Here is an 11,565-nt window from a genome sequence, read left to right on the forward strand (position 1 = left end):
ATATATATATATATATGCTTTTTGTAAATGTATTATAAGTTTAACTTTATAATATTCTTTTGATTGTAAAAGATATTTGTGATTTGCGTCAATAGGTAGGAGAAAGCGTAATGACAGTGACGAAGAAATAGAACAAACGTTGGCGGAGTTGGCACTGGAATATTCTGGAACAAAACCAGCAACAGATAACAAAGTTGAAACCAAAACAGAGCCATTAAATGAGCAAAATCTTGACGATGAAGATAAAAAGAAAAAAGGAAAGAAAGATAAGAAGAAAGAAAAGGCTGAACAAAATGATATCAAAGAGGAAACTACAGACAATAATATAGAAGAATCAGAACTTAATAATACTGATATGGACACTGAAATTAGTACTATAAAAACGGCAGCACAAAAGAAGAAAGAAAAAAAGGAGAGGGAGAAACAAAAAAAGTTAGCTCAGAAAAAAGCGGTAAGATAGATAAAATATATATTATTAATTCTCTCTAAGTAAATACTTTTCTTTTATATATATAAGATCTTTTTAATTAAAAAATGAAGTAAGTATTCTTACAAATAAGATCTATCATTTAATTTTTATTACAATAGGAAATTACTAAAGAAGGTAACAAGAAAGAAGATGGTGAAACTGCAACTTCTGAAGAAAAGAAAAATGATAAAGTTATATCAGCAAAGAAACAAGATAGTGTAGAAGCTGATGGTGATGCAGAGCCTGAAGATGGTTCGAAGAAAAAAAAGAAGAAAGGTGGTAAAGAAGAAATTAAAGAGAAAGGTAATTTCACAATTACTAATTATATTGCTTGAATAATTTTTTTTTACATAATAGATTTCTATAATAGGTAAAGGGCCTGGAAAGAAAACTATTGCTGCTATGCAGGAGGCTTTAAAGAAAATGAAAGAGGAAGAAGAAAGATTGAAGCGAGAAGAGGCAGAAAGATTACGACAAGAAGAATTACGAGAACAGGCCAGATTGGAACAGTTGCGTTTGGAACAAGAACGTAAAGAGAAGAAAAAGCTAAAAGAAAAACAACGAAAAGAGAGATTAAAAGCTGAAGGAAAATTTTTAACAACGAAACAGAAACAAGATAGAGCTAGAGCGCAAGCAATGATTGAAGCGCTTAAAGCTCAAGGTGTTGAATTGCCTGAAGTGGGAGAGAAAAAACCTAGACCAGGTATTATATGTACATATTTTTTACAGAATGTGTTTACAGAGAAATTTATTAAAGTTGTTATATTAATTATATTGAAATTATTTTAGGAACACGAATTAGACCAAATAAATTAAAGCAACAAACTAGTGTAGAAAAGAAAGAAGAAGAAAAAATTGATGACGAAGCATCTGCGGCTCAGGTACAAGTGGAGATTGTAGATGAACCAGTGAAAGAAGAACAAGAAAAGAAAGAAGAAGATGATGTTAAAGATTCGTGGGATGCCGATACCACTGATGATGAACAGGAAGAAGAAGGTATTGGTTTATATATAGATATTAGAATTATAGGTTATTTAGAAACTTATTATTTTATAATAGTACATTAAAGTAATTGAATCTTAATTAATTTTAGATAAATCCGATGATATTCTAAAGACACTTGAAAAAGAGAAACCTGTTCAAAAAGAATTAGAAAAAAAAGAATCATCCGAGAGCGATACAGAGAGCGAAAGCGGAAGTGAATCCGATTCTGAGGATGAAAGTGAGGAAGACAGTGAAGTAGAGGATAAAGTGCCAGATTCCGCACGTAAAAAGGAACGTGCAAGGGAACGAATTCAAAATCGTCGTATAGAGGCGGAAAAAAAGAAATCTTTGGATAATCTGAGAGCTGCTGTTGTTTGTGTTTTGGGACACGTCGATACTGGCAAAACGAAGATTTTGGACAAATTGAGAAGAACCAATGTACAAGATGGAGAAGCTGGTGGTATAACTCAACAAATTGGTGCTACTAATGTACCAATTGAAGCTATCCAAGAATCAACGAAACATGTAAAAGGCGTAAGTGTTTATTTGAGACTTAAATCTCTAAATATTGAAATTTTGATTATACTGTAATATATTATTGTCTTTTTAGTTTGCTGACAAGAAATTTAAGATTCCTGGTCTCTTAATCATAGATACACCTGGTCACGAATCGTTTAGTAATCTCAGGAACAGAGGGTCTTCCCTTTGTGATATAGCAATTTTAGTTGTAGATATTATGCATGGGTTGGAACCGCAAACCATAGAGAGTATCAATTTATTAAAAGCAAAAAAATGTCCTTTTGTTGTCGCTCTCAATAAAATCGATAGGTAATTTCACATTAAATAACTTATCTCCAAGATATTGACAATTAAATAATTAGTATTCTAATAATTTGTATTCTTTCACAAATTAAGTCGTAAAGTCATGGCGATTTAATTTTTTCAGATTGTATGATTGGCAGACCATGAATCGTAAGGATGTTCAAGATATAGTAAAGAATCAAGAATCTAATACTCAACGAGAATTCGAAAGGCGATCGAAAGATATTATTGTACAGTTTGCAGAGCAAAGTTTGAACGCAGCAGTGTATTACGAGAATCCAGATCCAAGAGAATACGTATCGTTAGTTCCTACCAGTGCTATAACAGGTAAAGCGATATACATGTGTATATTTGGAGATAAGATGTACATAACATCTGAGGATATCTGAATTCTTTTTATACTCCACTATATCATATACAGGTGAAGGTATGGGTAATCTGTTGGCGTTAATAGTTGACGCCTGTCAGGGTCCTTTGGCTAAAAGATTGATGTACAGCGAAGAGCTTCAGGCTACCGTATTGGAAGTCAAGGCATTACCCGGACTTGGTACTACGATAGACTGTATTCTAGTCAATGGGATGTTAAGAGAAGGTGATACAGTCATTATCGCGGGTACGGACGGCCCTATTGTAACACAAATTCGTTCGCTTCTTATGCCACAACCGTTAAAAGAATTACGAGTTAAGGTAATTTTTCAATGTTATATTTTATACTTTGAATATAATAAAATACCGTTACAGTTATTATTCTTTATGTACAATAAATCAATCTATATTAGCTTTAATATCAATTCTTAATTTGCTTTAAAGAAATTCGATTTTTCTTCTTATGGACATTTGCAACAATATTTCACTTGATAAGGTAGTCAAATGCACAACTTCTAATAGGAAAATTTCTGTCAGGATTTCTTTACTCTTAGTTTATAAATTTAATTTATAAATTTAAAATTACGTTGTAAATATACAAATTATAAATTTAAAATTATGTTGAATAGTGAATCGCATGTCTGAGATTCGCTAAGTATAAGTTCGTTGCTCACATACAGAATCATCCACATAGCATTCCATTCCTTGCATACTTGAGTTTGAAGTATAATATTTATATCATGTGTATTTTTTATTTCAGAATGCATACATCGAACATCGTGAAGTTAAAGCTGCTCAAGGAGTAAAAATTGCTGCTAAAGATTTGGAAAAGGCCATTGCTGGTACGTAATCTACTTTTAATTACTCTCAATAAGATTAACTTTTTTACATAAAATACATATATATTTTACATTTTTAAAACTAAAATGAATAATACGAATTGATATTTGCATATAGGGTTAAATCTGCAAGTCGCACAGAAACCAGATGAAGTAGATGTTATGAAGGAAGAAATAGCAAAGGAATTGTCGAGTGCTCTGGGAAATATACGGTTAGCTGAACGAGGAGTTTACGTCCAGGCGTCAACTTTAGGAGCTCTCGAAGCATTGTTGGACTTTCTAAAAAGCAGCAAAATACCGGTAAGTATGTTACAAGTTCAGTCTAAGCAACGTTTTTTGTCCTTATTTAACATTAGTTGAAAAAGAAGGATAAAATGATACATGGATACATCTGCCTAAAGTTTCTGTACAAGTATTTAGTAATCAATTTTTTATTTTAATACATGTGACATCATATATATTTGTACATATTGTGATATCCCAGTACAGTACTTAATGTTTTTTTTTTACTTTCAATTGCTGTTAACAAATGTGCATTTCACAAACACTGATTATATTTTTTACGCGATTATTATCATATATTCAATAATTTAATCATTTAATTGACGTAATTTCGATATTCCTTTGGAGTATATAAACTAAAGAAATTAATAGTAATCGTTATATCATATCACATTATCATTTATGTTGATATGATATTGATATCATAATAATTAATGATTTCTGATAATTTTTTTATTGAAGTTTCATATATTTTTACTATTATTGCCTCATACTCTTTATACTATTAAAATGACTAATAAAAATACTCATACTGTGTGTGGCCTGTGATTAAATATTTATTTTATATGATCTCATTGTCAGTATAAAGATATCATTGCAACTTGATACCTCGATTACTACGTATCAGCAATTGAAGGCGATATAAGTATTTATTAAATATATCTACGTATATCTAAGTGCTACAATTACATTTCTAAATATAACTTACAATTCGTTTGTATCGTTGAAAAAAAAATTATTCTTAGTCGGGCGATATACAAAATGGAGCATTTAAAATGTTACAAGTTATTATCCCTACATGTGTGTGTGTGTGTGTGTGCTATTATATGTTTTTACTTTGTATTTACGAAAGAATATTATAAAATGGCAATTAAATGATTAAACTATTGCATATATGATAATAATTGCTCAGTGTTAAAATAAATATGCTCAGTTAGATAAAATATATTCAGTGTTCGTGAAATGCATACTCGTTGGCAACAATCGGAAATAAGAAAAAGAAACGTTATAGCACTATATTGGAAAAATATGTGTCGAATCAAGAATATATTCAGATAAAAAAATGTATGATTTCAAGGTGCAAATAATGATAAATCAATTGTTTAACCTTGATTTTTCAAGGTCGCTTTTACTTTTTTAAATGGAATAATATAATTTGTTTGCAAAATATGATATCCCTAATTATTATATAAACAAAAGTATTAAGATAAAAATATTGAAACATTAATCATTTGCGAAATATGTTATTCTTTATTCTGGCACATTTTGACATAAAATGTAACTCGTAAATTAATTTGTTGACAAACATACCGTAATATCTTTATGCACAGAATAATAAGATGACTCAGTTGGTGTAAAGAAAACACATAGTGGTTTTAAAAAATGATATGTAGTTACATAGCTTGTAACATTTTAAATATCCATTCTATATAAGTATATATATATAATATATATACATATATACATATATATATTCATTATATATAAATATACAATATATATATATATATGCATACATACGTTTTTCACGATTCCAATTTATATACTCGTTACAAGAATAGCGACTGCTCGTATTGTACGTGCGGAAACGATGTCAAGCCTCGAAAAAGATTGAGACTTGCGGATGTATAAATAAATAAAATGGACATATGTATATCGGCGAGCGTGCGTAGATGGGATTAGGAGCAGAGAGACGGACAGATAGATCGGTAGCTAGATAGATAGATAGATGGAGAGAGAACAGCGGCAACAGCAGCAGCAACGAACCACTTCCTTCTTAACAGTTTAGCAGGATACGGCTCATTGGTCGCACACGGTGCTTGTACCCGTGATCCATCGTGCTATCAGCCGCGCTGTCCAACTGTGGGCACGCCTCACAGCCTTCTACAGGGTGTTCTGTACATCGCACAACAACAAGTTCCATGCGCTGATTGAAATTTTACTTTTCGAAAATGTCCCAACTCACGCGTTTTAATTAATATTTAAAAGAATATATAGATACAATGAAAAAGCACAAGGGATAGAAACAGGGAATAATAGTTTTTAGACCCGATTACACCAACGTTATTTTAATTTTAAGCGAGGCTTAAAACTCTCTCCCTTTCTGTTTTTCTATCGGCTTTAAAAAAAGAAAGAATGTTAAGCTTCGCGCTTAAAGTCAAACTAACGTTGGTGCAATCGGGCCTTAATCTATCAGAAATCATGCATTATACAGTACACAATTTCTGTTAAATTGAATTCTATTATTCTTTGTTCTATAATGTTAAATTTATAATATTAATTAAATTACATCCAATTTGAGCCTATTTTTAATTATTTCTATAGGTCGCCACTGCTTCTACTCAATATATATTTAAGGCGACCAATACCATTCACGATATGAAAGCGCATTATCTATCGCGTGATGATTATACGTAAATCCTCATTGATAACGTTTGATAAATAATAGTCAACATTTTGAAATCTGATTTCGATCGTGGGGGAATTGTTTCATAGAAGCTAGATATTGCATTCGATACGTGGGAAAATTGTTTCATAGAAACTAGATATCGTATTTGATACGTAGATACGAACCGCGTATATTATTTACGAGGAAGCTACGATCGTCCGACGCACTGGTCCGCGATAATCGCGCCTATCCTGTCTCCGTATAATCGCGGAGACGCAGACTTGTATATTTACATAAGAGCATCCCAGTAAGAGAATGGCAAAAATGTCCCGTTATCTCGGAGCCGAGATATCATTCACAACAAGCTCCAGCTATGCTACAATGACCGTAGTAGCGGAGACGAGTCTTCGTCGAAGTCCGCGAGCATACATTTCTCCATTCCGAGCCATCGAGGCCGGCGATCACCGCCTCGCCCAACGTTCGTCCGTTTAAAAGTATTTTTTTTGCGATGGTCGTGCAAAAAAAAAGAAAACGAGAGAGAAAAAAGAGAGAAAGAGAGCGAGCAAAAACTTCCTGTCATCTTTAGCTCGAGGTAACACACCGTCCGAAACGGCCTTAAGCCTGTCCTTGCTCGGGTTATGAATGGGCTCCCCCCACCGCGATTGCACGATCACGTGGCTCCGTGACGTCAGTTTTATCGCACGCACACGCGAGCACGCACGTACGATCCCCCTCCCCTTTCCCTTCGTTGCCCACCTACCCTCGCCACTTCCTCACGTGCACACAGGGACACGGCGCGGTGTTTCCACGGCGCGAAAAGGGAGGGAGAATCGAAGTATCACGAAGTGAGACCAGAGTCGCAAAGGGGAACGATGAGGAGGCGAAGAGGCGAGAAGGGTTGGCGGATTAAACTCACGCAGACACGCACGTGGTGCCTCTCTCTCTCTCTCTCTCTTCCTCTTCCTCTCCTATGTCTCTTTCTCTCTCCCTCCCTCCCTCCCTCCCTTCCTCCCTCCCTCCAAGTCTTTGGCTCTCAGAACGCCTCGCTTTTGCCAACATGGAGGCTTGCGCGAGCTCGCCCGCGGACGTGTGTAGGCTGAAAAAAAAGGAATACGTGATCAACGTACAGGAAACTGCCCACACTCGGCGCGCGAGCAACGTGGGTGGACGGATCGACGGATGAACGGGCGGGCGGACGGGCGGATTCAGGAATCGTAGCAGTTTCATCGACGGATGCCGCGCGAGAAATAGCGGAAATAAAGTAACGAGGATACGCTCGCGAGAGAACGGAGTGGACTCTCGGCACCGAGAATGAATGCTCGCGGCGTCTTGAATTTTTGAGGGACGTCCCCGGTTTGCTTGAGCAATTTTCAGATAGATATCGAAGGTATAATATCCTTGTCGCTGTAGGTTTTTCACGACTGCTGAGATCGGCATTCTGCCACTCCTTACTGTTATCGAGATGTGTATCAAATAATTGGATCATTATTTTCTAAATATTACGTATCGTCTAGTTAATTTCTCATTAAAAAAATTCATTTGCGCATCTATCATAATTGCAAAATTACAAGGTAATAGCGAAATATCAAGTTATTCGATGGTATATCTATTACAAAATACAATGCGATCTTCAATCTCGACAAGTATACATTAAAAGAATGACTTTGCTGAAGTATACAAAAATTTAGCTAAATATAGATTTGAAAATAATTTTGTTGGACCATCAAAAGAATTACGTAGGAATGTTAAGCATGAGCAATGTTGCAAAAAGTTTTGACTTTCTAGCGACAAGTTTGAGCGTTATATAATTATTTTGTAAGGTTGGGAAAGTTACTTTATAAGTTATTTATACGTTACTTATAAGTAACTATATAATTACTTTTTATTACAGAAATTGAATACAATAATTTCGGGTATTTTATTTTTTATATTATATTTTATCTCATTTGTGTGTGCTGCTCAAATTTTGAATTACTTTTTGTACTCAATTATTATAACAAACATTTAAGTTCATCTAAAAAGTAACTTTCCCAACTTTGTTATTTTGATAGCCTAACAAAATTAATTTCAGATCTGTATCTAACAGATTTTTAAATACTCCAGCAAAATCAACTTTATTGTGTATAAACTTAGAGATTGTACAGGAAATATAAGTCTTTTTATATACACCATACCTGTCGTGACCATCGCGACAACAGGAAGTCATATATATATATATATATATAACTTTGATGTGAATTCAATGAGTAACATAAAGAAGAATCAATGTAAAGTGTCTTTAGGTCAAGAATGCTCGGCGACCATGAAGATGTTTTTCAAGGCGCCGTCTCGGTAAAACATAAACTACTCCGGACTGTTATTACGAACACGTACATATATGGTATTGGCGTTGTTAATTAAACGATACGACGCCTCTCCGCCGCGATCGATACACAATGGCGGCTGTTGAATTAACGATTCTTATCGGACGACGGTCTTTCCTGTCCTCGTTCTGTTTAGCTGAACGGGATCGGAATATGCGGCACGATCAGAACCGTGGGGTTTTATGCGCGCTTCTTGGAACCTGCTGGCGTGCGTCTTGATTGACGATTACCTGCCTAGAGGCGTGTGCAGGTGAGACAGGTGGATAAACCGTGGCAACTTGGTAACGATAATTAATCGCATGAACAATCGCCGAGCTTACTCGAGCAGGATTGAGTCTCGTGATAACAGATATCATTGTAACATTTCGCTATTACCGAAATCGTTACATGATGGTCGTTATGTAATAGCAGGCGGTGTCAATCTAACAGTCACAAAGATGCGAATATATATAACTCTGATATCAGTTTTTTTGGAATCGAAACTGCGCAATACCACGGCTATCAGTGTGCGGTATAATATCGCCGATTAACGGGTTGATCTCGCGTGTCGATTGCGCGTTTCGCGTAAATTGAACAGCGAGATTCCCAGATTTTCTGCGAAATCGACAATTGGATCGAATTAGTGATATGAGGAAATAATGCGTTACGTTGACGAAGCTACTTTATTGAGAAATGTAATTTAATAACTTCAATTATTATATTAAAGTTAATAATGTAAGAATTAATAACTTTAATAATTAAGTTGTTATCATTAATATAATAATAATATAACAATTATAGTAAAATATTATTATTTTAATAAGTATTATTAATATAATATAATGGTATAATATGCTACATAATTACACTATACTTATAATATCAATATATGTGCATGGAAAGAACAATTTTAAACTGAAGTATTCAGAAATTTAGGTAGATACAGATCTGAAAATAATTTTGTTAAACATCAAAACAATTATATAGAAAACTCAAGCATGATATCCCGGATAATTATATTCGATGATCTAACAAAATTATTTTTAAACCTGTACCTAGCTAAATTTTTAGATATTTTAGCAAATCTTTATTTCCTTTTACAAATATTAATAAGAATCCTTCTACTAATCAGTATTTAAACTGAAATTCGTAGAAAATTTGGAAATCTCGCTGTTTCGTGATCTTCATAATTATTTTAAATGATAGTCCAGTTTATGATTGACTTTAGTCGGTGCGTTTTTTTGAATGCGTGTGTGTATATATATATATATATATATATATATATATATCGGAGCCGGAGCTGAGCTGAGCGGAGCAGAGCAGAGCATTCCGTCACGAGCGGACGGAGCGTCCGCCTTCTCGGCTCTGTTTCAATGCGAGCGCAACAGGAAAAGATGGTTCCTCACATTGTTTCCGAACGCTCGGCACGACAGCAGTTTCTTACACGCCAGTTATGCATTAAACCGAGGTTTCCTCGAAACGAGACTAATGCATTTTCATAACCGCCGCTACGATATCAATCGTTCTTGTCTAACAAATTACACAATCCATAATTAGGATTTCCGCTTCGCTGACGACGACACATTTCTCGCTCATTTCCTCGGATTATCCTCGGTGAATCCGTTCAATCTGGATTACTGCCGTCGGTTCCCCATTGGGCGATCGCTTTTTTTCTCTTTTCTTTTATTATTATCGCTACGTTCGAAAATCCACCAGCCATGACTTAACCGCAAGCCTTTTCAGGTCATTTAAGAACGTCTGTCCCTTTGTCACGGTATCAATGAACCTAGAAATAAATAATATCTTTATTGTCCGCTGAAAAACTTCATTTTTGCAAAATTTGTACATGTGGGTGGAAGGGGGAAGGGCTCGCTTTTCAAAAATCTGTCGGGAACGGTAGGTGCAAATTTCGGTATAATGGGAAAATTTCCAACTTTTGTTGCCGCGGGGACTTCCGGCGGCATGGAATTCCTTTGCTATTCTGAAGAATTTTGCGGCATCTGGCTGGGTAGAGAGACGAGTCGATTGGCTACCTGGCTCACTCGGCCGTTCGCGTAACAGGCGGGCGGAAGCGCAGCGCTCGCTCACTCGCTCGCTCGCTCGCTCGCTCCTCTTCCGCGCCGATGCCGGTGCAGCAGGAAAAGATGGCTCGTTTCCTCGCATTGTTTCTAACCGCGGCATATGAGTGCGCGGCCTGCATATGCTGAGGACATGGGAGCGGATGCGTGCGAGCGAGCGCCCGTGTACGCTTCGCCGCTTCGCGAGCGCGTTTTTCACGAAACGATCAAGAAAAGTTGCAGATTGACACGTTCAACTTCAATTAACCCCGCCGAAGATAAATGAGAATTACATACGCCCCATCGGATGTCTGTTAACGTCTGCTCTTAGCCGGTTTTCCTACGTGGATGGTATCACTTTAATGGAGCTGTTTTGTAGAGAACTCTTTTTTTATGTGTCTTTATTAAATCTCAAACTTTAAAAATGTAAAGATTACTCGAGAAAGAGAGAGGGAGAGAGAGAGAGATTGTGCGAAAATGATCATTTTGCTGTTTTCTCTTTCGCGAAGATTAATTAACTGAAAATTTTTATTATTTTAATCATTTATTCTTCCTTGTTTTATTGCAAATCTATAATTCTTTTTTTTCCACGTATATATTTTTTATAAACTTTTTTTATACCTTTTGTTATTTATTTTACAATAAGGAAAAAATTATCCGAGAAGAATAATGATAATATTTTTTCTTCGCGCTTCGTACTCTCTTTAAAATGATTGCGTCGGGTATATGGAACGCATCTCTCTCTCTCTCTCTCTTTTTGTTGATCACCTCGTGATCATGGCGGCTTCGCGAAGGTGCGAAAAACCGAAATTCGCCACGAGGCCACAACACGCTCGTCCTTCGGTGACGTTAATCGCGCGCGCTCGCGCTCGCGCGGGCAGGATATGCAGGAGGAGCGGAACGGGAGGCGAGTTTAATAAATTAGCGTTTCCTTCTTCGGCGCAGCGTGCCGCAGTTACGACGAGAGGCTAAAGAGGATCCGTGCCCCCGACGGCTGGTTTTAAATGCCGGAAGC

General features: G+C 35.9%; 1 protein-coding gene across 1 annotated transcript in view; it reads left to right on the forward strand.

Annotated features, from left to right (window-relative positions):
* The window catches only part of eIF5B (eukaryotic translation initiation factor 5B), a 55,022-nt gene that overhangs the window by 1,802 nt on the left and 41,655 nt on the right, over window positions 1–11,565 (forward strand). Inside the window, exons 2-11 of the mRNA XM_018510120.1 lie at window positions 96–451; window positions 589–772; window positions 840–1,172; window positions 1,259–1,465; window positions 1,563–1,987; window positions 2,064–2,281; window positions 2,400–2,602; window positions 2,697–2,962; window positions 3,402–3,483; window positions 3,599–3,780. Coding sequence (XP_018365622.1) covers window positions 96–451; window positions 589–772; window positions 840–1,172; window positions 1,259–1,465; window positions 1,563–1,987; window positions 2,064–2,281; window positions 2,400–2,602; window positions 2,697–2,962; window positions 3,402–3,483; window positions 3,599–3,780 — 2,456 coding nt within the window. The remainder of the gene's footprint in view (window positions 1–95; window positions 452–588; window positions 773–839; window positions 1,173–1,258; window positions 1,466–1,562; window positions 1,988–2,063; window positions 2,282–2,399; window positions 2,603–2,696; window positions 2,963–3,401; window positions 3,484–3,598; window positions 3,781–11,565) is intronic.

Source organism: Trachymyrmex cornetzi, unplaced genomic scaffold, assembly GCF_001594075.2.
Source record: "Trachymyrmex cornetzi isolate Tcor2-1 unplaced genomic scaffold, Tcor1.1 scaffold325, whole genome shotgun sequence".
In the NCBI taxonomy this organism is placed as follows: Eukaryota; Metazoa; Arthropoda; class Insecta; order Hymenoptera; family Formicidae; genus Trachymyrmex; species Trachymyrmex cornetzi.